The 27916-nt window shown below is 37.1% G+C and overlaps 1 protein-coding gene across 4 annotated transcripts in view; it reads left to right on the forward strand.

The window, feature by feature from the left end:
• Nucleotides 1-27916, forward strand: part of mam (neurogenic protein mastermind) — an 816775-nt gene that overhangs the window by 495314 nt on the left and 293545 nt on the right. For 3 of the 4 annotated variants that reach the window (XM_069824265.1, XM_069824267.1, XM_069824268.1), the window contains one exon: nt 11795-13378. In XM_069824265.1, the coding sequence (XP_069680366.1) occupies nt 11795-13378 (1584 nt within the window). The remainder of the gene's footprint in view (nt 1-11794; nt 13379-27916) is intronic. The other variant, XM_069824266.1, reaches the window with a different exon arrangement.

Raw genomic sequence — 27916 nt, forward strand, 5'->3', positions numbered from 1 at the left:
AGGTAAATATGTCAACTGATAACCTAAATATTTAAATGAGTTTACCTGTTCTAACGTATGGGTTCCAATGCAAATTTTACTCCTAACTGGCTGTTTATCTTGGAACGCCATCATTTTTGTTTTGTTTGGGGAAATTTTCATATTGAAATTTTGTGCTATTATATTCAGGTGATGTATTGAGTATTGCAGCTCGTCTTTATTTGTAGCAAAAAGAACCTGATCGTCTGCATATAATAATGTATTTAGAGTACAATTTCGGAAGAGCGGGATGTTTCCATGAATTGTTAGTCGCCAATGTCTGATGATGGAGTTGATGTATATGTTGAATAAAAGTGGTGAGAGGGGGCATCCTTGACGAACTCCACAGTTTATCGGTCTCCATTCGGTATGTCCTGATGCAATAGTAATTTTGATAATATTGTGGTTATATAATTCGTAAATTGTTCTTATAATTGCGTTTGGAACTGAATCGTCTGCCAAAATTTGAAAGAGCTTATTTCTGTCAACACGGTCGAAAGCTTTTTTCGTAATCAATAAAAGCCAAGTCTCTCTACATTATTATTATAATTATAGTAATTATTATTATTTTTAATATTATTATGTTGAAGTTATTGTAGTCCTAATCTGATTAGGAAATGGCCTAAGAGAGTTATCAGTCTGGTGCTTTGCCTTCCGGTGACCACGAGCCGCGGTTTTATGTACAGCTTGTTCTTCATGAATTATGAACAGCTGAGACGGAGAGAGACTTCTTCTTTAGAGCTTCCAGCGCTTTACTACTTCATCCTCCCCCCCCCCTCCCATGAAACATTACTACGCGTACCACGTGGCTGCCCGGGGTTCGTTGCCCGAGGGTCAATCACTATTGCCGATTGGGAGATAAAATGATATAGAAGGAAAGAATTACAAGGAAATAGAAGTTAGAAAGGAAAGAAATCGAAACTGAAATTGACGTTAAATGAAAGAAAGACGTTGAAGGAATAAGTAGACAGCAGAAAAGGATACGTGAAAACATGATTGAAGGAAATGAAAGACAAAAAGTAAATGAAAATTGAAAAAGGAAATATATTTGATAAAGATGAATGATGAAGAATAAAAGAATTGATAATTGGTTAAGTATAGAAAAATATAAAATAAATAAAATAAAAGTGGAGTATTACCTGTGTTACAAAAATTCTGTTTTGCACGATCGTGTTTTTTATATATATACATACACACACATACAGCTATTTTTTTTCGCTGTTATTTATACTCGCTTTAACATCTCTGGTCATATCGCGAGTTAATAATTTCTTTTAACTTTTATATTGCTTAAATAGGGATTTAGTGATCTTTTTAGCACCTCATAGTGACAAAATTTAATCTTTCTTTGTTGATAATAAGAAATCTAACGACTTTTTAACCACTTTTTGGCGACTTTCCGCACACACTGTTGGAGACACTGGTTTGTTTTGTGCATTGTAAATAATGGCGGACAGTAAGAAGAAGATTGACCGTTCTCCAAATTGTTATGTTATGGTGTTTGATACTGCTAAACATAATAAAGCTTTATAAGAAGATAATTTTCGTTTAGTAATGCAGTTAATTGTAAATTTATGAATGTACCTATCATATCCATTAATAATTAATGGTTGTTATAAACATAATATAATTATAGGTTATGTTATTTGATACTGCTGAACACAATAAAGCCTTATGAAATATAAGGAAGTTTGTATATTAAAGCAAGAAATTGAAAAATATATATAAATGTATCTACCATATATATTAATAATAATGGTTATTCTTTTTGCACAATCTGCCACTCTTATACTTCAAACAGAAAAGAAATAACTGAACTTGGATCATCTAACTTAATCGGAGAAATTTCTTCAGTCAAAGTTGACTTTAGTTTAAGACAAATTAATCTCAGATTAGACTTTATACAACACAAAATTCCAACTTCAGCTAGAACGAGGATCAATTTAACCTCTGATCTAAGATGAAATGGTTTATACAATCGGCCCTAAATCTTGTAAGCTAACACTACACTATTAGCTTAATGTGCCTGCTGCCGGGAGTAAGTCTGCAAGTTGTTGGATGGACCGCGCCCTCTAGTCGCGCTAACGGTAGATCACTTCGGTCCGGGTCAAAAGTCCGGACCGGAAACAACAATATCGTGCGGCGTGACTGCAATGCGCAAGCGCGAACAGCTGTTCTCCGCACCACAAGCCAGTTTTTCTGCGCTGCCCGCTCACCTTCCTTGCTTTATGCCTCTATAAAAACTCTCGCCTCACTTTATGAATGCAGTGTACGAGATTTTGAGCTAGGGCTGCTCAAATTGCGGTGGTGAAGCTCTTCACGTGGTCACTATTTTTTTTTACCAGAAATTGACGGGAAATCGATAGTAAAGATGCTGTTCCCGACCTGTGAGCAGTGGTTATGAAGGAATGAGAATTTAGGATAGTGCAGAGAATCTGGAAAAATGTCGATAGCAGTTCTTTTTCTATGTAAATATTCTCATCATTGCTTTATTAGTCATTGTCATTACCACAACCATCTTATGATCGTTACCGTCAACGCCTTCGTTTCATTATTAGTCGCCATCTTATTATTGTTGTCGTTAACACAATAATCAGTGTATCTGCCTTCGTTTCATTATTAGTCGCCATCTTACTATTGTTGTCGTTAACACAATAATCAGTGTATCTGCCTTCGTTTCATTATTAGTCGCCATCTTACTATTGTTGTCGTTAACACAATAATCAGTGTATCTGCCTTCGTTTCATTATTAGTCGCCATCTTACTATTGTTGTCGTTAACACAATAATCAGTGTATCTGCCTTCGTTTCATTATTAGTCGCCATCTTACTATTGTTGTCGTTAACACAATAATCAGTGTATCTCCCTTCGTCATTTATGATGTTACTATTAATAATATATCCATTGATAGCATCACCACCACCAGTTTATTATCGTAAGCATAAATGATTTCGTATCCTTTTTATAATCATCATTAGGTTTGTTTCTGCAGCGAGTTTGTGATGATTTAACAACTGTTTGAAAATCTGATCCAATTTCAACTATTGCGCGTGCACTCAATCCCTGCACGAACGCTCATTTACTGTAAAATAATTTACTAATCTTATATATAAAAAAATGTTATTAAATTTCACAATATGTTTTAATAACCAATAGAGATAAGCATTCATTCATTCATTCATTCATTCATTCATTCATTCATTCATAGTGTTCTGCCCAAGAGCAGGCCTTTCACTGAAATCCCAGCACTCTCCAGTCTTTCCTATTTTCTGCCTTCCTCTTAGTCTCCGCATATGATCCATATAGCTTAATGTCGTCTACCATCTCATAACTTCTTCCTTCCCGAACTCTTCTCCCGTTCACCATTCCTTCCAGTGTATCCTCATCCTTCAGTAGGTAGTTTCTTCTCAGTCAGTGACCCAACCATTTCTATTTCCTCTTCCTGATCATGTTCAGCATCACTCTTTCTTCACTCAATCTTTCCAACACAACTTTATTCTTTAGTCTGTCTGTTGACTTCACAAGTTCCATTCTTCTCCATATCCACATTTCAAATGCTTCTAGTCGCTCCTCTTCACTTCGTCGTAATGACCATGTCTCTGCTCCATACATAGCTACACTCCACACAAAGTATTCACTAGTTTCTTCCTTAGTTCTTTTTTCAGAGGTCCGCAGAAGGTGTTCCTTTTCCTATTAAAATGTTCCTTTGCATTGTTATCCTCCTCTGAACTTCTTGGCAGTAGCTCATGTCAGTAGTACATTCGAAGTTTATTTATTTATTTATTTAACTAGCTAGCTAGCGAGTACTAAAATTATAAAACAAAAATGTTTCTAGTCACTACCGTAAGAGCCAGGTGTGGTCTTAGTCAATAACATAACATAAAATTTTACAAGGACAGGGTTAGCGCGTCTTGCCGCTTAACCAGGTGGCCCGGGTTCGATTCCCGATTGGGGCAAGTTATCTGGTTGAGGTTTTTTCCGGGGTTTTCCCTCAACCCAAATATGAGCAAATGCTGGGTAACTTTAGGTGCTGGACTCCGGCCTCATTTCACCGGCATTATCACCTTCATCTCATTCAGACGCTAAATAACTTCAGATATTGATAAAGCGTCGTAAAATAACCTTCTAAAAATAACCTAGAAGGAAAGAAGAAGAAAGAGAAAAAGAGATAAAAACACATTTAATATAAATTGACAAGTTGAGGTGATATTTTGCATTTCTCGCGATACAATGCTTCAAGCGGTTAGCAACTGAGAGTAGTAGGAACGATAGACTGTGCGATAGTAACGATCCTATTGGCTAGCAACTAAAGTTCAACTGTCATTGGATGCATATTCCCTACTTACTGAGCTTCGTGACTATGTACTAGACTGTGCTCGTATGGTTTGATATGAATTAAAGACGTGGAGTTTCAATGTGAACGAAAAATGGCCGACAAATTTTGCCTGGAGCCCTATATTAGGAACAGATATAGTTATAAACTTATTTTATGTCTACGACATGGACCCACAACTTTACTTCCCTTCTCAAGGAAGCCTAAGGACTTTATCAATCTTTAAAATATATTGTCCTTGACTAGATTTGAACCTGAGAATTTCGAATTCACGGCTAACATATTAACGAGACAGAAGACGACTGTATTCGTTCGAAAGTTGCTCTTTACCGTTCTTACCTACCCCAGTTTAGATCTGCGGATCTCTGATGTAATAAGTATACTACAATAATTATCTATTGAAGCCAAGAGGAAATATTGGTCACTCCTTGCTTTTAAATTAATTTCCATCTTTTGTTGAAGAGTGACACTTGCCTGCTACTAAAATCCAGAGTGTGTTGCGAAGAAACCTTCATTCCGCGTGGCAACGGGTCAGGAAATGAAAGTTTGAAGGCAACGTTCAGAGTTATTAGGTTGGAAACACAGGTTGGCAGACTTGCGCCGAATATGAGCACGCCTTTGTTTACGCGATTTAGAAACAATTGAAGGAACTTGCGCGCAAGACGTCTGTTGCAACTCTCACGTAACCTTCATTCAAAGAGGTTTGTTTTTATGTCAGAACAGTTCTTAATTGCTTTCAATGGACATCCTTACACTAGGTCTTTGTCCTAATGTCCCCTTTAAAATCGTAGAGACTGTTCAAAAGCGATGAGATGATTAATACTGCGATAATGGGGCAATGTTGCAACAAGTGACAAACGGTATCCAGAATACTCGTACAACAGGTAACTGTCTCTGTAAAGCTTTTCATGTGACGTAGCTCATAGTCTCATCCTATTTGTGGCTACAGTATTTTATCTGGGTACATGTAATAGTTAACTCAACTTACTATAACTAAGAGCTCAATTGTTTTTTGTATTAGACAGATATTGGAGAAAAATGGGAGTATAAGCACAGTCTAGTATATTCAGTCACGAAGCTCAATACGTAGTAAATATGCATACATATTTGAATAATTTCAAGGAAAAATTGTTCCGGAGCCGGGTATCGATTCTGGGACCCTTCGCTTAGCGCGCGAACGCTCTACCCCAGGAACTATACACGACACCGTCACAATTGTTCCTTTTATATCCACACAACTCAAATGAGCTGACAAAAAATTGTGACGGTGTCGTGTATAGTTCCTGTAGCTCAGTCGGTAGAGCTTTCGCGCGCTAAGCGAAGGGTCCCGGGATCGATACCGGCTCCGGAACAATTTTTCCTTGAAATTATTCAAATCTGCTTTACAGAGAGTTACTACCTGAAAGCCAGATTTGTATATGCATACATAGATAGTTGCTAATCACTAGGCTCGCTGATATCGCCTCATTACAGACAATGCGAAATAATATCGGCACAGTCTATTGTTCCTAGCACCCTCACAACTCAAGCTTCGTGACTGTATATACTAGACTGTGGTATGAGTAGCCTACAGTACATCAGTTATTCATAGGTAAAGGTAAAGGTATCCCCGTAACATGCCATGAAGGCACTTGGGGGCATGGAGGTAGAGCCCCATGCTTTCCATGACCTCGGCACTAGAATGAGGTGGTGTGGTCGGCACCACGCTCTGACCGCCTTTTATCCCCGGGTCTTTCCCGGTACTCAATTTTATAGGAGGCTGAGTGAACCTCGGGGCCGTTCTGAAAGTTTGGCAACGAGAAAAAATCCTGTCACCACCTGGGATCGAACCCCGGACCTTCCAGTCCGTAGCCAGCTGCTCTACCAACTGAGCTACCCGGCCGCCTATATCAGTTATTCATAGAGTTCAAAAAGGCGTATAACTCGGTTAAGAGAGAAGTTTTATGTAATAATCTTATTGAATTTCGTATTCCCAAGTAGTTATTATCTATGCATTTCGAACTGGTGGACCAAGGTCACGTACAAAAGTACAAACCACGCACCAGTCACTGAAGAGACATTCCATGTAAATGTCAATCAGATGTTGCAATTTTGAATTGTTCAGTCTTTAAACGAAAAACATAAACATTTATAATAGACAATGCAATAAGTCTTCATTATTGTTAAGTTAAAAAATGTAATAAACAGTGTATAATAATATTATAATCAGAGTGTGTGCGTCCGTGACAATAAATATTAATCGATTACGATGTACAGTAATGGCAAAAAAACCGGACCGACCCTTGTAGCTGATACAAAAGAATCCTGTGCTGTGTATTGTGTCAAACTGTGGCAATTTCAATATGGATAGTGAAGCCAGAGGCATGTACTGCTATTTAATGTAAAAAAACGCAGTTATCTTTGTCAAATAGAGTTAGAAATGTAATATTGATTCCAGATGAAAATAAAACTCTCAAAGTTTTTTCGTCTGTAAGTTTGAGGCACCGAAGGAAACAAAAGACGGGAAGAATCGAACAAATGCAATAAATTTCATTGTTATAATTAATTATACAAGATGGATGTGTTTTGTGACTAGCAAAATTTGAATCTGTGACTCTGAAATCAGCTACAAGGTTCGGTCCGGTTTTTTTTTTTTTTTTTTTTTTTTTTTTTTTTTTTTTTTGGCCACTACTGTACACAGATGATTTTCAGTTTAATGCCTAGTACCTAATAGTGTCTTATTCATTCCTGTAAAGGATAATACTCTTAATAAACAAACATTGTTATTAAATTCACAGAAAACTTTCATTTCCCACAAGAGTTACACAAGTTTGCACTTTGTGAGGTGTGTCTGTGACATACATTATCCAAATATTTTTAATTTACACTTGATTATAAACCATGAACTTTTACTCAAAGAAATTGTTATATGTAATGTTTTGTTCTGTTATATCTTCAACCTGAAAAAAGCCAGTGAATTTAAGTAATATTATAATATGAAGTGTGTAATGTGTGTCCATGACTAAATGGAATAGCCCTGAACTGAAAACTGTGAACTGAAGCACTGGTAATTCCGGGTATCCCAGCTGACTTCATTACAGAGAAAGATGAATGATTTAGTGTTGTTTGAAGCTCAATTTTAAGATATCTATAGCCTATAATTGAAGTATGTCTTTTTCCCTTTGCTGATGTTCGTAAATAAAGAAAGGTTCAGATTTTACGTAATCACCTATACACCTAAATTTCTTCATATCCTATCTGATTACTAATAATTATTGATTAAACGTACTTTCCCAAGGGTAGCTTCCATTTTGAAAATAATAAATACTGATAACACAAATGTTTATTTTTATTTTTATTTGTTTAGTATGCTGTGTGTTTTGGCAGCCCTTACCGAAGGGCAGCTACCCTTGTGGGATTTATATATAATTTGGTTGGTTTAGTTAAATCGAAAATGTCATGTATTTTTTTTTTAATATATGAACCTATTCCAATAAAATGTCCCGAATTCCGATGCCATTATAAATCTTTTAACTTCTAAATTTCAGAAAGTACAGCCAAAACTTCGCGTAAAACATGCACGGGGTATAGTCATTTTATTTCCTGCTGGGATCGAATTTTGGTGAGGAGTCTAAAGCTGTGAAATCCTTGGTTATGTTCTGCTTTTAACAGCGAATTGATTTCATTTGAATTATTGGTTTAACCCTAGATCATATTATATACCCAGGTTGCTCTGCGTTATAGGCTTTGACGGTAACAACTTTTGTCAGGTTTACTATGCTGCCACCTAGTTGTTACATAAGGAGTCACATCATAACTCCCGTTTGCGACTGTACTGCCATCTCGTGTTCGTTTACGGCGGACGGGTGGTGATCCTGGCGGTTGTTCTCTTCAAAGTGCAACCGATTTTAACACAGGAATGAGCAATCTATATGTGATCTTGGGTTCAACGTACGTAGATGTGGAAACATTGAACTATATAACAAGTCCCAAATTTCAGAACACACAAAAAAGAGAGTTTCTTATTTTTATTGAATCACTGTTCAGGGATTTATGTATTTGTAAGCTTATTCGTGTCTAAGACATCGCTCACAACTGATCTTAGTAAAATAGAAATACGGAGAAAATCCTTCAAATATTACAATCATACAGCGATAGGAAATAGCAACAAAATAAATTAATGCATTATACAAGCAAGATAATGGCCGTCAGCAGAAAATAACAGCTAGTCCATTTCCTTTCCCACATGCCTCATATGTGGTCACACATTCCAGTCCGTTATATCGTGCTCGATTCTTCACTGTGTTATCTGTCACATATCACGAGTAGTTCAGCACAACGGTGTACCACGTGACTTCCAGGATGCAAGTTGCTTACATAATAATTTCCGATGCATTAATGTTCCGTTTCGATTTCAATTAATTTCCATGTATTTATTCTTCCCATATAAACGATTTTAATTTCCTGTCTTTACGATATTATACAGTGTGTTTAGAATCAGTATGAACTACAACGCTGCTTAATTTCTTCGTTTGTCTTCTATATTGTCTAATTTGTGAGTGAATCCAATGTTATAACACGAGTACCTTACTTAAGATCTCCTTCTTTTAGTGGTATTTTTCGTTACCTTTGTTGTGTTTCTCGTATTCATATCAATCCCCTCAATACTTTACACTTTTTACATTTTCTGAGTCGTCGTTTTAGTTTTCACCTTCATTCCATTTCTTGATTGTCACCTTCGTCACCTTGTTAGTTGTACTTGCTCGATGTTTTCTTGTCACCTTCGTCTCGTTATTCATTGTCACCTTTGTCCTCTTATTCGTTGTCACCTTCGTCAAATTGTTAATTGTCACGTTTGACGCCTTGCACATTGTCACTTTCGATTCCTTGCTCATTGTTGCCTTCGTCCCCGTGCTCATTGTAATCTTCGTCGATTTGCTCACTGTCACCTACGTCTCTTTACTCACTGTCACCTTCGTCGCTTTGCTCAGTGTCATCGTCAACTTCGTCGCGTCGCTTTGCTCATTGTCACCTTCGTCGCTTTGCTCTTTGTGACTTATGTCGCTTTGCTCATTGTCACCTTTGTCGCTTTGCTCTTTGTGACTTATGTCGCTTTGCTCATTGTCACCTTTGTCGCTTTGCTCTTTGTGACTTATGTCGCTTTGCTCATTGTCACCTTCGTCGCTTTGCTCTTTGTGACTTATGTCGCTTTGCTCATTGTCACCTTTGTCGCTTTGCTCTTTGTGACTTATGTCGCTTTGCTCATTGTCACCTTCGTCGCTTTGCTCTTTGTGACTTATGTCGCTTTGCTCATTGTCACCTTTGTCGCTTTACTCATTGTCATTTTCGTCGCTTTGCTCATTGTCACATTTATCGCTTTGCTCATTGTCACCTTCGTCGCTTTAGTCCTTGTGACTTTCGTCGCTTTGCTCATTGTCTCATTCGTCGCTTTGTTTCTTGTGACTTTCGTCGCTTTGCTCATTGTCACCTTCGTCGCTTTACTCATTGTCATTTTCGTCGCTTTGCTCATTGTCACATTTATCGCTTTGCTCATTGTCATCTTCGTCGCTTTAGTCCTTGTGACTTTCGTCGCTTTGCTCATTGTCTCATTCGTCGCTTTGTTTCTTGTGACTTTCGTCGCTTTGCTCATTGTCACCTTCGTCGCTTTACTCATTGTCATTTTCGTCGCTTTGCTCATTGTCACATTTATCGCTTTGCTCATTGTCATCTTCGTCGCTTTAGTCCTTGTGACTTTCGTCGCTTTGCTCATTGTCTCATTCGTCGCTTTGTTTCTTGTGACTTTCGTCGCTTTGCTCATTGTCACCTTCGTCGCTTTACTCATTGTCATTTTCGTCGCTTTGCTCATTGTCACATTTATCGCTTTGCTCATTGTCATCTTCGTCGCTTTAGTCCCTGTGACTTTCGTCGCTTTGCTCATTGTCATTTTCGTCGCTTTGCTCCTTGTGACTTTCGTCGCTTTGCCCCTTTGACTTACGTCGTTTTGCTCATTGTCACCTACGTCGCTTTGCTCATTGTCACATTTATCGCTTTGCTCATTGCCATCTTCGTCGCTTTGTTCCTTGTCACCTACGTCGCTTTGCTCCTTATGGCTTACGTCGCTTTGCTCATTGTCACCTTTGTCGCTTTGCTCAGAGTCATCTTCGTCGTTTTGCTCACCGTCACCGTCGCCGTCGCTTTGCTCATTGTCACCTTCGTCTTTTTTTTTTTTTTCTTCTTCTTTTTTTCAACAATTTTGTTCCTGTAATGGTTTATAGGGTAAACCCTGCAGCAAAACCTTGTAGTAAAATTTGAATGATCCAGCTCGATTACCGATGTAAAGAAATCAAAGTCTTCCATCGCAACAGAAGTTACACTTGCTGAAATTTTATATGAAGCATAGAATTTAGGTCATGAAGACCAATATGGAATTGCATTGCGTTTGTAATACTATCGAATAATGTTTGAGTTCGATAAGAGATAAAACCATTACTCTACAAGAATTATCGATACGGTACAGTTTCTTACAGACTAAAGTGACAAACTCAACACTTTAAAACAAACTGGTTACTGTAATTATTGAAAGCTTAACATAAAAATTCGAATTTAATCTAGAAAGAGATTTTTTAAGAGTGAATATATATCAGGGAAGAAATAAGCTATTTTAATTGAGGAGCTGGTTGAGTAACACGTTAATGTGAAAAAATCACTTTTGAGAAGAATTATGCAAATTTTAAAATTGTTTGGAACAAAATCTTTACATTTGGTAATGATTAATCGTATGTTACGGGGTTGTACATATCGTCGTTGTTCCTGCAATAAACTCTATGTGCAAAATACAAAATTTTTCAGTAGGAAGAGAAAACACATTTAGTCATTCTATGGCAGTCGTACATAGGAGACTGTGAATTCTTACATTTTCGAAACAAAGAAATATAGTTAAATATAGGAGATTTTATTATTTGCTGTGTAACTATTTAAGTTATTTAATAGAGCAAAAATCTGAAAATCGATAAATATTTCACATAGGAGTTATTGCAGGAACGATGATATATTAATAAAATTAGAGAGATATTATAATGTATAATATTTAAGAACAGCTATCCATGCAATAACAGCGTAAACACGCTACGAAAACTACAGTATATCAAGTAATTGGAGCAGGGATGTAAAACTATGCTACAATTGAAGCATACGTCATAAGCCGGAACACGTAACTCATCCCTTCCCTGCAACCCTCGCTTCATTGTAAGGTAGGGGGAGGAGAGAACAGTGTTTGCCAAACGTCAGAGAAACTTACTGAAGGCTCCGGCCTTGTGGATGGGGAAACGAACTCTTTCCCCATGCTTCCACCCCTTTCTTCCCCAGTTCTGCAACCTTGAACTGGAGTACATGCAATATGATAAAATATGACTTCTAACCATGTAGGACAAAGTGAACTGAAGTCACATCTTCTCTCTTTTCCAGCAGCAAAAATTTCTGAAACGGACAGCGGAAGAACTGGAACCTCCCGGAGGTTCTGCAGACGCTTTCGAACCGCCAGCGAAGATCCAATGCACGGGACCGGGTGGCCAGCAGCGGCCCGCGGGAGGGCCCCAGCAGCAGCCGCAGCAGCAGCCCCAGCAACAGCAACAGGCGCAGCAGCAGTCCACGGAGAACCTGACCAAGTTCTCGGTGGAGATCGTGCAGCAGCTGGAGTTCACCACGTCGGCCGCCAACTCGCAGCCCCAGCAGATCTCCACCAACGTCACCGTCAAGGCGCTCACCAACGCTTCCGTCAAGAGCGACGTGGCGTCGCCAAAGTCGGGTCCCGGGACGCCCGTGGGGGGTCGGACGAGCGCGGGGGGTGGTGGTGGCGCCGGAGGGGGGAGCGTCGATATCGGGAATCTTGTGGAGTGCAAGCAAGAACCGGACAGCGAGTTTGTGGACTTGGAACAGTGCGCCGCGGCGCTCGAGAAGGACGCCGCCGCCAACGGCGCTAGTTTTCCCGGGTTCTCGGACCTTATAGGCGACGATACGAGCGACGAGATTATTACCTCGGACGCGTTCAAGGATCTCATATCGGAAATCTCCGATTTCCACCCAGAGTTCATGAAAGACTTTGACTTTGAGGATAAGAGTGTTGACGGGTTGACGAACAGTAACGGTGCGAGTGGGGGTACAGGGGCGGGGGGGCCGCTCAAGGCGGAGGACGAGAGCGCCAAGGACCTGCACCCGCCTCACCAGAACCTCATGGATGTCGTGGGTAAGGGCAGTCCCAGCCCGCTGGTGGCCGGCAACCCGCAGTACTCACCCCAGCCCGTGTACGACGCGGGGCTATCGAAAGCGCGCATGGGTCCGTACCCGCCGGGGCTCGCGGAGCTGAGTCCCGCAGCCCAGACGCTGAAGCAGATGGCAGAACAGCACCAGCACAAGACTCAGCTGGGCATGAGCTTCAACCCCGCGGCGGCAGCGGCCAGAAACGTGCGCTCACCTTACGGAGAGTTCAACTTCCCTTCAGGCGGCAACGACTATCTCGGGAGTCCTGGGTCTGCGGGCGCCGGCGCCAACGCGGGGGCGCCGCCCTACCTTAACAAGGCCACTAGCGGTGCCGCGGGCTTCGTGAATAGCGGCACACAAGCCGAGCTCATCAAGCAGGAAGCCATGTTCGGTGCGGGACAGGCACCCTTCAACAGCAACCTGCAGGAACTGCAGAAGCGCCAGGCAATGCAGCAGCAACAGCCGGGCCAACAGCAGCAGCAACAGCCCCAGCCGCAGCAGCCGCCCTCCACGCAGCAGCAGACGCCTAGCAAGCAGGGCGCCGGCGCTGGAGCCCCCATGATGGGCGCCGGCTACCCGAAGCAGCAGTACTCCCCCTATAGTCCGGGGCCCCTGCCCAACCACGGCAGCCCGCAGTACATGCCGCGCGGCCAGGCGCCCAACGCGGGGCAGCACGTCGGCCAGTTCAACAGCTCCACGCCACCTAGACCTCCGTCCTGCCCCGGCACCGCGGGTCTGCAGATCAACCAGGCGCAGCAGATGCAGATCAACCAGCAGGGCCAGCAGATACAGGTCAGAACTCAATTACTCTTAAATATTGGCAGCTTTCCCATAAATGCTACACGTTTACTTTCCCACAAAAGCATTCATATAGAAATAATATGGAAAATAAATTCTTCCTGCAAGGATTGTTATAAAAAGACCAGAAATACCGCGAATTGCTTTGGAGTGTTGACAGTTTTCAGTTTGGAAATTTGCCAGTATATTCTTTCCTAAATTAAGTCAATTTGGAAGTGAATTTTCCCACTAAAAGCCCAGGATTTTAACTTCTTTCTTATGCTTTCAAAACATATGGTTTTCTTTAAATCTTTCTAACTTTAATTGTTTAAATTATCTCAAAATTTTATTATTTTTGGGTGGATAATATAATATAGGAAATATAGAAATGTTAAGATTTGTCCAGTAATAATATAAGGATCTTCTACTGGTCGTGCTCCAATTCATGTTAGTAGAATTAGCCTACAATATTTGTTATTAATCAGAATATAATTTGATTAATAGGATAGAATTGTATACCTCGGAAGTTTGAATTATACAAGGGTATAATAAAGAGAATTGCAATAGATATTGCTAGGGCAATTATTCCTCCTAATTTATTAGGAATTGATCGTAGAATGGCATATGCGAATAAAAAATATCATTCTGGCTGAATGTCTTAAAAATTACAGTTACCAATTGGTCACAAGAGCTTTCACCTTCTACTTTCGAAATGAGAGTTTTTTTTATTCCTTTCAGAAAAATATGGTTTCCTTAAGCTGCTTGTACGCGATCAAATTTTCATCAAATGAAGACCTCCCTCAAAGAAGGTTGTATATCAACGGCTTTTGCATATGATATACAACGTTCTTTGAGGGAGGTCTTCAAATTTAACGCTTCAACAAGACCTTCCAATACTTGACAAGTTTCATTGTGAAATCACTTACATTACTTTAAGGGTTTTTGTCTTGAAAGTAAATAAGAAAATGTTCTAATTGACTTGACAATTCTTTTAATGATTCATCAATGGGATTCGAAAATATTATGGTGCCAAGAACCGTAAAAAAAACATGGCATCTGGCTGAAAAAAGTTGACTGCGAGCTAATTCAATTATATGAATCAAACCCATGACTGTAGTACGTCGTGGATTCTGTGGAATACAATGAAATGAAAAAATAATGCGTACGAGAAAATTGCAAGGCAGTATTCGAAAAGTAATGGCTACATAGTTACTGTTTCACACTAAATTTATTTAGGTTACGTTTGACATTACATACTTCAAATATAGTTTCCTGCCATGTCAACAATACGTTGCCAAATTCTTGGAAGACTGCTGACTCGCATCTGTAGCAGCATTTCTGGATATCTCTCTCACTGATCAATCTGAAGCTCTTTGGATGTCAACTCTTGATTGAAAGCGAATGCCTCGCTTCTACTCATCTTGTAGTAGTTCGGTATGGTAGGACTTCTCTCCCACAAGCTTCTTGTAATGCCCTAAAGCACTGAGTTGCACTTTTTCCTCTTGCAACTTGGATTTTATGAAGCATCTTTGTTTGTACCTACTGAACAATTTTAGGGCTGTATTATTTACTACAAATCAGAAATAGTGACAGCACAATTTTTACAAAATATGGCTACTTCGAGGCTTTCAATATTGCAGGTTTATGAAAGAATCGCTGCTCTATTACATACTTCAAGATTCCAATGTTCACCGCTAGGAGCACTGTTGCCATTACTTATCGAATGCTCTGGTAAATACCAATATATGTATTTTTTTTTAATTAAGAAGATTCTAAACTTAACCTAGGCGAATACTAATCGTAAATATTTTGGTTTTAAGTAAAATGTAGTCGTACTACTTTTGATTTTAGGAAACCGTTCGGTTAACTAATATACAAATATTGTTTCGTACAACCTAGTTACTCACTAAAAGATTCACATATGGTATTCCTTCTTGTATTCGCTTCTTGATATCAAATGCTTTTTTGTATTTATTCTTTTATTTTCTGTCTTCGTTTGGAAACGTAAAATTCCGTTCCTCTTATATCCTCTCTTTTCTTCCCGTCTCCTTCAGATCCCAGTCCCCCCCCTCTTCCCCTCTTCATAGCCTTTTTCTCTAGAAACGTAAAATTTTCTTCTCATTCTTGTGTTCATACTCATTGTCTCACTGTCTATATTCCTCTCTAGAACGTACAATTCCCTTCTCATACTCTACCTTTAATCATTGTCTACATTATCCGCTAGAAACATAAAATTTCCTTCTCATACTTGTGTTCATACTCATTGTCTCACTGTCTATATTCCTCACTAGAATGTAAAATTCCCTTCTCATACTTGTGTTCATACTCATTGTCTCACTGCCATATTCCTCTCTAGAATGTAAAATTCCCTCCTCATACTCTACCTTTAATCACTGTCGACATTACCCTCTAGAAACGTAAAATTCCTTTCTCATACTTGTGTTCATACTCATTGTCTCACTGTCTATATTCCTCTCTAGAATGTAAAATTCCCTTCTCATACTTTACCTTTAATCACTGTCTACATTACCCTCTAGAAAAGTAAAATTCCCTTCTCATACTTGTGTTCATATTCAATGTGTATATTCCTCTCTAGAATGTAAAATTCCCTTTTCATACTCTACCTTTAATCACTGTCGACATTACCCTCTAGAAACGTAAAATTCCTTTCTCATACTTGTGTTCATACTCATTGTCTCACTGTCTATATTCCTCTCTAGAATGTAAAATTCCCTTCTCATACTCTACCTTTAATCACTGCCTACCTTACCCTCTAGAAAGTCCTCATACTCATGCCTATACTCACTGTCTCTATTCGTCTCTAAAAGCGAAAAAATTCCATTCTTACACTCATCTCAATACTCTATTTCTCTCTAGAAGTATAAATTCCTCTCATATTCCAATACTCACTGTATCTATTCCTTTGGAAACATAAAATTCCCTTCTCATACTCTAGTCTATGCTATGCTCTTTTTTTCTCTTTAAAAGCGTAAAATTCTCCTCTCATATTCGTGCATATACTGACTGTTTCTATTCGTCTCTAGAAGAGTAAAATTCCATTCTTACAATCTTCCCAATACTCATTACCTCTATTTCTCTCTAGTAACGTAAAATTCCTCTCATACTCCAATACATACTGTATCTATTCCTCAGGGAAGGTAAAATTTCCTTCTTATACTCATTCCCGTACCCAATGTCTTCGCCTCTAGAAACATAAAATTCCCCTCTTACACTCATCTCAATACTATCTCTATTCCTACTAGCAACGTAAAATTCCCTTCCCATAGGCTACTCAATGCTTCTGTTCCTCTCTAGGAAAATTCAATTCCCTTCTCATACTTGCTCTACTGACTGTTGTTATTCCTCTCTAGAATAGAAGAATTTCTTTCTCATACTTGATTCTGTCCTCACAGTCTATAATCCTCTCCAGAAACGTAAAATTCCCTTCTCATACTCACTGTCTATATTACTCTCTAGAAACGTAAAATTCCCTCCTCATACTAATTTCAATATTCACTGTCTCTGTTCCTCCCTAGAAACGTAAAATTTCCTTCTCATACTAATTTCAATATTCACTGTCTGTATTTCTCTCAAGAAACGTAAAATTTCCTTCTCATACTCACTGTCTATATTACTCTCTAGAAGCGTAAAATTCCCTCCTCATACTAATTTCAATATTCACTGTCTCTGTTCCTCTCTAGAAACGTAAAATTTCCTTCTCATATTAATTTCAATATTCACTGTCTTTGTTTTTTTCTGGAAACGTAAAATTCCCTTCTCCTACTAATTACAATACTCAATGTCTCTGTTCCTCTCTAGAAACGTAAAATTCCCTTTTCATACCCATTCCAATATTCACTGTCGCTATACTTTTCTACAAACTAAATTCATACTTACTTACTTACTTACTTACTAATGGCTTTTAAAGAACCCGAAGGTTCATTGCCGCCCTCACATAAGCCCGCCATCGGTCCCTATCCTGTGCAAGATTAATCCAGTCTCTATCATCATACCCCACCTCCCTCAAATCCATTTTAATATTATCCTCCCATCTACGTCTCGGCCTCCCTAAAGGTCTTTTTCCCTCCGGTCTCCCAACTACCACTCTATATGCATTTCTGGATTCGCCCATACGTGCTACATACCCTGCCCATCTCAAACGTCTGGATTTTAAGTTCATAATTATGTCAGGTGAAGAATACAATGCGTGCAGTTCTGTGTTGTGTAACTTCTCCATTCTCCTGTAACTTCATCCCGCTTAGCCCCAAATATTTTCCTAAGCACCTTATTCTCAAACACCCTTAACCTATGTTGCTCTCTCAGAGTGAGAGTCCAAGTTTCACAACCATACAGAAGAACCGGTAATATAACTGTTTTATAAATTCTAACTTTCAGATTTTTGGACAGCAGGCTGGATGATAAGAGCTTCTCAACCGAATAATAACACGCATTTCCCATATTTATTCTGCGTTTAATTTCCTCCCGAGTGTCAGTTATATTTGTTACTGTTGCTCCAAGATATTTGAATTTTTCCACCTCTTCGAAGGATAAATCTCCAATTTTTATATTTGCATTTCGTACAATATTCTGGTCACGAGACATAATCATATACTTTGTCTTTTCGGGATTTACTTCCAAACCGATCGCTTTACTTGCTTCAAGTAAAATTTCGGTGTTTTCCCTAATCATTTGTGTATTTTCTCCTAACATATTCACGTCATCCGCATAGACAAGAAGCTGATGTAACCCGTTCAATTCCAAACCCTGCCTGTTATCCTGAACTTTCCTAATGGCATATTCTAGAGCGAAGTTAAAAAGTAAAGGTGATAGTGCATCTCCCTGCTTTAGCCCGCAGTGAATTGGAAAAGGATCAGATAGAAACTGACCTATACGGACTCTGCAGTATGTTTCACTGAGACACATTTTAATTAATCGAAGTACTTCTTATATTTTTGTTCTGTCCCTTTTGATATGTGAAGTCCCCCCCCCCTTTTTTTTTTACAATATCGCTCTCTTTCTTTTTTTTTCTCTGAAAATAGTTTTATCTCTTGTACTCTGAAAACGTACAATTCCCTCTCATTCTGTAAACTTAAATATTCCCTTTCTTTCATTCCACCCCTCTTACTGCAAGCGTAAAACTTTCTTTCTAGTGTTCTCTGTCCTCCACGCACTCACCAAAGTTTGATAACGCCTTTGGACCGTTGACGAGCTGTTGTACCGAGCACGGAGGCCATTAATAGCTCCCACATTAGAGACTCAGTTCTTACCAGTTTCTCGGAAACCATATCAAGAAAGACAGAGAGACAACCAGGCGTCTGCATCGCAACACCCGTCGCTAGCTTCGCGTCCATCGCGGCGGATTGAGAAACAGTTGAAGCAACCAGCGCGTTGCCATAGTGACAAAACAAGGAAGTATCTGGAAGATGATTAGGCAATCTCCACGCGAGACGTCACAAATACTGCGCACTCTGCTAACCTGATCTAGCAAATTTGTGCCTGATATTGCGATTACATCAAGTAACGGTGTCCTATAACATATCTATACATATAGGAACCTTGAATTTAATGACAGGACACAATTTACGTCCCTGCGGAGTAGTTTTTTGATTAAATAAAATGTTTCACCAAGTATCAGTCAGAATACAACCATTTTACAAAACAGAATGCCAGAAAACATTCTATGTAAAGTATGCATGGTCAAACTATTTACTAGTGTTTTATAAATGTGTTTATGCTCGACCATGCCGAAATGTAGTCATTATACACCTAGTAGCAGTCCTTTAATGCATGCCATTAAAGTACAGGTGTTCAGCCAATGACAAGTCAGCTTTGTACCGTTATAAAACCTCAGCCAATGACAAGCCAGCTTTGTACCGTTATAAAACCGCAAGTATCGATTATTCTCAGATATGCAATCGAAAGAGAATTAGCGAAAAGTCACGGAGGCTGGAAATCCAATACTGTCGCAGAAGGTTATGTCCTGTTACTATAATAATTAGCGTTAATTGTAAATAATATTCAAATAAATTCAATTTGTCATCTCGTTTTTCAATGTCTAATTTAATTTCAATGTTATATCAAAGTTAATATTTAGTTTACTCTGTAGGTTCTTATAGGCTGTCAAGGTCAATGTGGACATCTGTTCCTCGGAAAAAATCAATACTTTCGCGTCTGCGCACATATCACAATTTACGAGGTATTGCTCAAGGTCAGTTAGATACAAATAAAATGAATAATTTCAAGTTAGAAATATGGTCGAGTATAAAAAGTCGTATGAAACTCGCCTATAATAGTAATTAAGAAGCTCGTATGAAAATTATGAAACTCGCTTGCGCTCGTTTCATAAACATCTATACTCGCTTGTTAATTACTGTCATTATAGGCTCATTGCATAATGTACTATTTAAATAATATTTTCACCTAGTTCAAATGTTTGTTTGTTAGAAAACTATCACCTGAAGATGACTTGAAAGTAAGTCGAAAATATTCGTGACGTATATTAACATTGTATCTTGATGTAACAGAATCCATTTCTGCCATCTTAACATAAGTGATTAACTGAAAAATAAAAACTAATTTATATGATATTATTAAAAATTTGTTTAAAAAAGCGGAAATATTACTCAACTGAATTGTTTAAACAGTTCAAAGTTTTCAACATTAAACAAACTTATTATTTTATTTTATTAAAATATGTTCGCAGAAATCTTAATAACTTTGAAAGCTATATACATAAATATAGAACTAAAAATATGAATTCTCTGCGTTTATCTGAACCTAAATGTAAAACCAATGCAGCTTTTTATCATAAACACGAGTCAAGGTCCCAGATTATTAAACAAATTTTATTCTAATATAATTTTAACCACGAATCCTGTCCGAATTAATAAAAAATAAAAACAAATTGTATTGGATTTATAGTTTGGCTTAGATATTTAACACTTTCCAATCTAATTTATTCACTCTCAATTTTATTTTTCTTTGTATTGAATTCTCCTCCTGAGCAAGAGTCTTACTCATTCAGACGTGGGCTAGTTTATATTATATTGTATTAACTTATATTCATATGAAACTAACTAGCAATAAAATAAAAAAATTAATAAATTGAGTGTCGGTAGTGTACCGGAGCTATGCCCACCCAGTGTAATGAATTTGGGGAGCTACAGTGAGTAGCATTATTCTGTTTCGAAAGTCAGCTATAACGGGTAAAAGGATCATCGTGCTACTCGTTATCCCCGTACTAGTTGGATGATCGTTCACCTCTTCTGAGGCATATGGAAGTAAGGCCAGTTATTCGGCTGGTCGGTCTTGGCCCTCTTTGGGCTGTCGCGTCACGGATTTTATAACAAATACTGGAAGGCTTCGCCATATCCACATGAAGAGCGTTATGCAAGAGTGTACCAAGTGGCGAGATAGTCACTTAGTCCTGTTATCCACTGAGACGCCGCTCAGTTCGAAACATTCCTGCGAAGGATTCCACTGATAACTGGCACGCATAGCCTGGGCGCCTTCATCATCATCACAGAATTTTCAGACGGTATTTTTTTTAACAACTGACTGCGGTATGCGCATTGGTTAAAGCTCATCTTCAGCTCTTGTTTGGAGCCACAGTCCTGGGTTCGTTCTGTTCTAGTTTATGATCACTTTGCCGTTATCTGAGTACAGTAAGTTCTGAATTGTCTTACAAAAAGACGCGACGTCCTGCGGACACGTCAGTTGAGGTGTAGGTTAGTGTGAAATTTAATAATTTCCGTCTCAGTAATAAATCACAGTCTAGTATATACAGTCGCGAAGCTCAACACATAGTAAATATGCATCCATAGATAGTTGCTAACCACCAGGATCGCTAATATCGCCTCGTTACAGACAATGCGAAATAGTACCGGCACAGTCTATTGTTCCTAGCACCCTCACAACTCAAGCTTCGTGACTGTATATACTAGACTGTGGTATTATTGTGAGATGTTCGCTTTCAGATCTTGTAACACATGCATAAAACATTCTGAATAAGGTTAGTTAAATCATTCCTCAACACTTCAACCCAGTTACTCCCTTGTGCCTATGTATTTAACATTTAAAATTAAATAAACCCTGTTTCCATAAAACTGTTCTTAGTTGTTTTGCGATACTGTATCAACTACTAGGTTATTTGGCGTCGATGGAAAAAGTGAGAGCGAGATGGAGGGGGGAGGATTCACCATATGATTACCTACCATTCACCTTACAGTTCAAAAAACCCAATGAGATAATCAGTCCAAGCGGGAATCGAACCTACGTTGCTCCGGATCAGGAGCCAAAAGGGCGAAATCGTACCGTTTAATGCTTCAGGTTAGATCCTATTCTGTGATGCATATAGGGAGTTAGTTGGGAGACCGGAAGGGAAGAGACCTTTGGGGAGGCCGAGACGCAGGTGGGAGGATAATATTAAAATGGATTTCAGGAAAGTGGGATATAATGATAGAGATTGGATTAATCTTGCACAGGATAGGGACCGATGGCGGGATTATGTGAGGGCGGCAATGAACCTCCGGGTTCCTTAAAAGCCATTTTGTAAGTAAGTAAATCTTAGCCAATGTAGCTTGTCAACGATAAATAAGCCGTTGTAAAAACTAACACAGTAGCCGTATTCTGTCTCAGCGAACCACTCAGATATATTCTATTTTTATACGTGGAAATATTGCGCTTATGACATGTTCAGCGTTACCATTATAAAATCTCATGCTATGCGTATGTTGTCAAAGGGTACAAGAGTCCCATCAGCTAGTCCCTCTCAGTTCTCAAGTCGACCCTCTTTTGATCGAGGTTATGTTTATTAACTAGTTTTGAAAGTCCTTGAATCATAACATAACTTTGCTACTGAAGGTAAGATCTCAGTTTCAATGGTATGATGGTACCAGAATGTGTAGTTGTTCGGTCGGGCTGACCGGCCGTGTAACCGTGGGAACGGTATCTGCAGAGATTTCAATGCCTGCCTCACCATGGCAACGGGCAAACACCTTCCGTAGCAATTGTCATGATCCGAGGAGAGAATGCTTTCACTTCCTCGACTGCGCCCCTCTCCACTTCGCCACGTGGAGTGAGATACTTATGGTTACGTACACGGAGGAAAGTGACGACGACAATAATAATAATAATAATAATAATAATAATAATAATAATAATAATAATAATAATAATAAGTTTCAGTAAAACTTAGGTAACATAATAATAATAATAATAATAATAATAATAATTTGAAGTAAAACTTAGGTAGGTAATAATAATAATAATAATAATAATAATAATAATAATAATAATTTGGAGTAAAACTTAGGTAACATAATAATAATAATAATAATAATAATAATAATAATAATAATAATAATAATTTGAAGTAAAACTTAGGTAACATAATAATAATAATAATAATAATAATAATAATAATAATAAGTTTAAGTAAAACTTAGGTAACATAATAATAATAATAATAATAATAATAATAATAATAATAATAATTTGGAGTAAAACTTAGGTAACATAATAATAATAATAATAATAATAATAACAATAATAATAAGTTTAAGTAAAACTTAGGTAACATAACAATAATAATAATAATAATAATAATAATAATAATAATAATAATAATAATAATTTGGAGTAAAACTTAGGTAACATAATAATAATAATAATAATAATAATAATAATAATAATTTGAAGTAAAACTTTAGGTACACGACTTAGCTCTTTCAAGAAGTCTAGAAGAGCACTGGTACGACTTCTTGTGAAGTTAGAATTTTTCATCGCTGCACAAGTACAGAAATATATCGGACATTCCATTCAGTTTGTCGTTTCTGAAATTAAGTATTGATGTTTGGAAAAATGCCTTTTTACTGGGTGGAAGTAAATCATTTTTTGCGTAGATATAAATGTGATTTGGAGTAAATCAAGTCATAGGGCCAATTTTTATTTTGCCTGTTTTGCCTTTTTGAGGTGTTTCTTACTAATAAATGCCTTTTTTTTGTCTTTTTAAAGCAACATTTCATGTTTAGTTGCACTGTTCTATTAATTGTAATGTAATGTGTATGAAATTTAAATATTTGAAACAATGGCTAACTTTACTAACAATAGTAAATAAAAGTAATTTATTTCGGCGCTTAATCTGCTAATAATCGTGCTTTAATACTATTGGTGTAATATGAATAATGATCGACAATCCACAGTTCCAAATATTATAATATTGTCATGTCTTCACGATACCAACAATCAGCTTTATAATTTAAATGTTAAGCTCGTTCTCATAGAAGTTGTCATGTAGCATTTCCAATGATTTGTTTTCATATTTTCAAATCTTAATGTTACAGTTTTGTGCTACACGTGTTTGTTATTGTAGGAGAAAAATTTGAGTGATGAATAGTCAGTTATTGTCGGGTGACAGAAGATATAAGATGGGTTAACTAGAATGTCTAAATTCAGTAGACCATTGAAAAGTAAACTTCATGCTTATGTTAGGAAATTTGGTGTCCATGTGTTTTCAACCGATGGAACAGTTTTGTTATGTAAAAGACAGTTAATCACGAAAAAAATTATTTTATAAGTCAATATATGTCACCTACGAAGTAAATATATGAGTTATGTTTAAATTTATTGCTGAAATATATTATCCCTTTTTAAAATTTATAATGTCTTTTTCAAAGATTATTGTGCCTTTTTAAAGTTTTTATTGCCTTTTTTGCCTGCCTATTTGAACTGTTATAAATGCCTAAACATCCGGGCTCTAGTAATGAGTTTTCCTGCAAGCAATTTGCGTATTGGACGTGTTGCTTACCACATCACCACCGCTCCAAGGGCAGAAAACAAGGGAACCTTATTTCCTGCACACCATAATTAGATCTGTACTCTTCTTACGAGTACATCTTAAGTAAATGTTTTTTACTCTGCAGAAACAGAACAGAAATGGATTTATACAAATAATGTTGCTGCAAATTGATTTTGGTGTAGATGGATGGATGGATGGATGGATGGATGGATACACAGATAGACAGACATGGATGGATACACAGATAGACAGAGACAGGCATGGATGGACGGACAGACAGACAGACAGACAGATAGATAGAAGTACGTAGGAAGGTAGGCGAATGGACGGAGGAACAGACAGATGGATATTTCTTTTCCTGACAACGTTTAACCTACAATGTGAAAATAATGCATAATTTTAAACATTTGACGTCACTTGCTTAGCAACGGATCAGACTTTTGAATTGATGTGATGTTTGCTACGGATATCGACTTACTTTCTTGCAAGAATTATAATTTCTTATTCCTCTTATAACAGATTCATATTAACGGATCTGCAACAAAACTAATTTAGGTGGAAAATAGCAATTACGTGGTAAATACTTAAGTACAGATATATCGTATATATTAAATAAACAAATAAAAGGAAAATAACTATTGATAAAACAACACGTAATAATTGCGTTAAATTAATTTCACTCATTCATATTCACAATCTTTTTCAATAATAAGTTCCTTAAAAACCTAAATATTACAGTATCAGCCAAACAAGAACAAAAACATTTCACGCAATTACTTGGATACTATGAATCCACTATCACATATTTAGATGGATGGACGGATAGATCTATTCATGGAGTAATGATCCATAGATAGTAGTTGGTGGATAAATAAATGAAGAACTTATCTCGCGTTATTAACAGTTTATACACCCTGTACTTAATAGAGTGAATTATAAATTGTTAATCATAATTTTTAGTGCACCATTTTCGCCGAAGTTCAGCCAACGGGGAAAAAGGATGATAAAAAGAGGGGGACTTCATTACGATAACTTTCAGATTGTCTGGGTACAGTATTAATCGCTCTGTAAATTTTAGCGCTGTCCGTTGTAAATTAGGTTTGTACGTGTTGCTGCAAGATCCATAACTTGCCTCTTCTTTTATAATGTGATTACAGAGGGCAGCAAATGAGGTCACTTGCTAATTAATACGTGAGAGGTTTAAAACCCTATTAAATATCTGGACAAAGAAAGCGCTTGTACACCCCGTTGCTCCTTTGTTTATACAGCGAAGCTCGCCTGTGTTGACCACTTGAGGGGTTGGACTCTCAATGCGGACACTTGGCCTACTTTCCTTAATGAACAAGTACCGTTATAATATAAACATCCTCTGTATCTTCCTGTTGTTTTAGGGGTTTCCTTACCTTTAAGTAGTGTTAAATTTTGTGTTACAAGTCTGATGTCATTCTGTATAATTCTGATAACTAAACAAGCTGTAAATGTTTTTTTTCAATATTTTAATTTCATCCGTTAAGATGTCATTCTACTCAATATAATAATAATAATAATAATAATAATAATAATAATAATAAACGATCTGTGTTTCCTTTCAATATTTTAATTTCATCCGTTAAGATATCATTCTACTCAATATAATAATAATAATAATAATAATAATAATAATAATAATAATAATAATAAGCGATCTGTGTATCATTTCAGTATTTTAATTTCTTCCGTTAGGATGTTATTTCTACACAATATAATAATAATAATAATAATAATAATAATAATAAAAATAATAATTTATTTATTTATATTTATTTATTGATATTTGTGTGCTGGACAACAGCCATTGGCCAATAAAAGTCCAATAATAATAATAATAATAATAATAATAATAATAATAATATTTATTATCATTATTCCTATAATAATATAAATAAAATAAGTTATAAATTAATGTCTGGTTTGCTGAAATTTAAAACAGCAGCAAATTAAATGAAATAAATAAATCGACGAATATATTAAAATTCTTTCTTAGAGGTTCACTGCAATGTGTGTTCAGTGGCATCTTTTTCATATGGCTAGAAAGTCAGTTGTCGTTTTAAACAATAGTGGGGATTTCCATGGCGACCTCCATGTATTTTACACAGGACAGTGAAATAGCTGAATAAATTATGAAGCTGCGGAACACATTCTCACTTTTCTTTTATTTTGCTTCAGAATCGATATGCTAAGTTAACTATCTCTCATGTTCTGACTTCATTTTCTTCATGAACTTGCTGAAGAATTTTATTCACAGCGAACTGTTAATGAGTTCAATACCGCGGAAGAAACATTGACCATAATCACATTATTATTATTATTATTATTATTATTATTATTATTATTATTATTATTATTATTATCATCAGACTTCATGTCGAGAGTAATATTGTTCAGGCTTCTACTTAACGTACAGTGATCACTAGCATTATGGACATAATGATTATCAGATCAATGATCATTCTTACTACGATCGTCATTGTCACCATGGTCATAATCATCATTACTACCATTCTTGTTTCTATGGTCGTCGCCATGATCATTCCCATTATTATAATTAATGATCATAATTATCACAATTACCATGATCATCACTTATCGCAGTTATCTTGATCACTAATCTTTACTTTTATTTTATTTCTACAGTGAAAATATAGTGTTGTGGTATTCTTGAACTATATAATAAATTAGAAATGTAAACGGAATTTAACTTTACCACAGTTACCACGATCGTCACCATTATCATTTACCAGGATCATCACTCATGATTACCATTATTACAGTTACCATGATCATCACCATTATCACAATTACTATGATCATCATTATCACAGTTACCATGATCATTATCACATTTACCATAACCATCACTGATGATTACCATTATCACAGTTATGATTATCACTTATCGCAGTTATCATGATCACTGATCTTCACCACAGTTACCATGCTCATCACCATTGTTACAGTTACCATGATTATCACTAATCGCAGTTCTCATGATCACTGATCTTTACCACAGTTACCATGTTCATCACCATTGTTACAGTTACCATGATTATCGCTTATCGCAGTTATCATGAACACTGATCTTTATCACAGTTACCATGCTCATCACCATTGTTACAGTTACCATGATTATCACTAATCGCAGTTATCATAATCACTGATCTTTACCACAGTTACCATGCTCATCATCATTGTTACAATTACCATGATTATCACTTATCATGATCACTGATTTTTACCACAGTTACAATGCTCATCACCATTGTTACAGTTACCATGATTATCACTAATCGCAGTTACCATGACCACTGATCTTTACCACAGTTACCATGCTCATCACCATTGTTACAGTTACCATGATTATCACTTATCGCAGTTATCATGACCACTGATCTTTATCACAGTTACCATGCTCATCACCATTGTTGCAGTTACCATGATTATCACTAATCGCAGTTATCATAATCACTGATCTTTACCACAGTTACCGTGCTCATCACCATTGTTACAGTTACCATGATTATCACTAATCGCAGTTATCATGATCACTTATCTTTACCACATTTACCATGATCATCATCATTATCATTGTTATCAGTATATCATCGTTATTCATTGCCATGATAGTTCTGTGATCGTCATCGTGGTATTGGCATCACCAATGTTTGCATGTTACTGTGGTAATCACTGGTAGTTGCGTATGCATCACTATCCACATT

The sequence above is a fragment of the Periplaneta americana genome, chromosome 4 (genome assembly GCF_040183065.1).
Source record: "Periplaneta americana isolate PAMFEO1 chromosome 4, P.americana_PAMFEO1_priV1, whole genome shotgun sequence".
Classification (NCBI taxonomy): Eukaryota; Metazoa; Arthropoda; class Insecta; order Blattodea; family Blattidae; genus Periplaneta; species Periplaneta americana.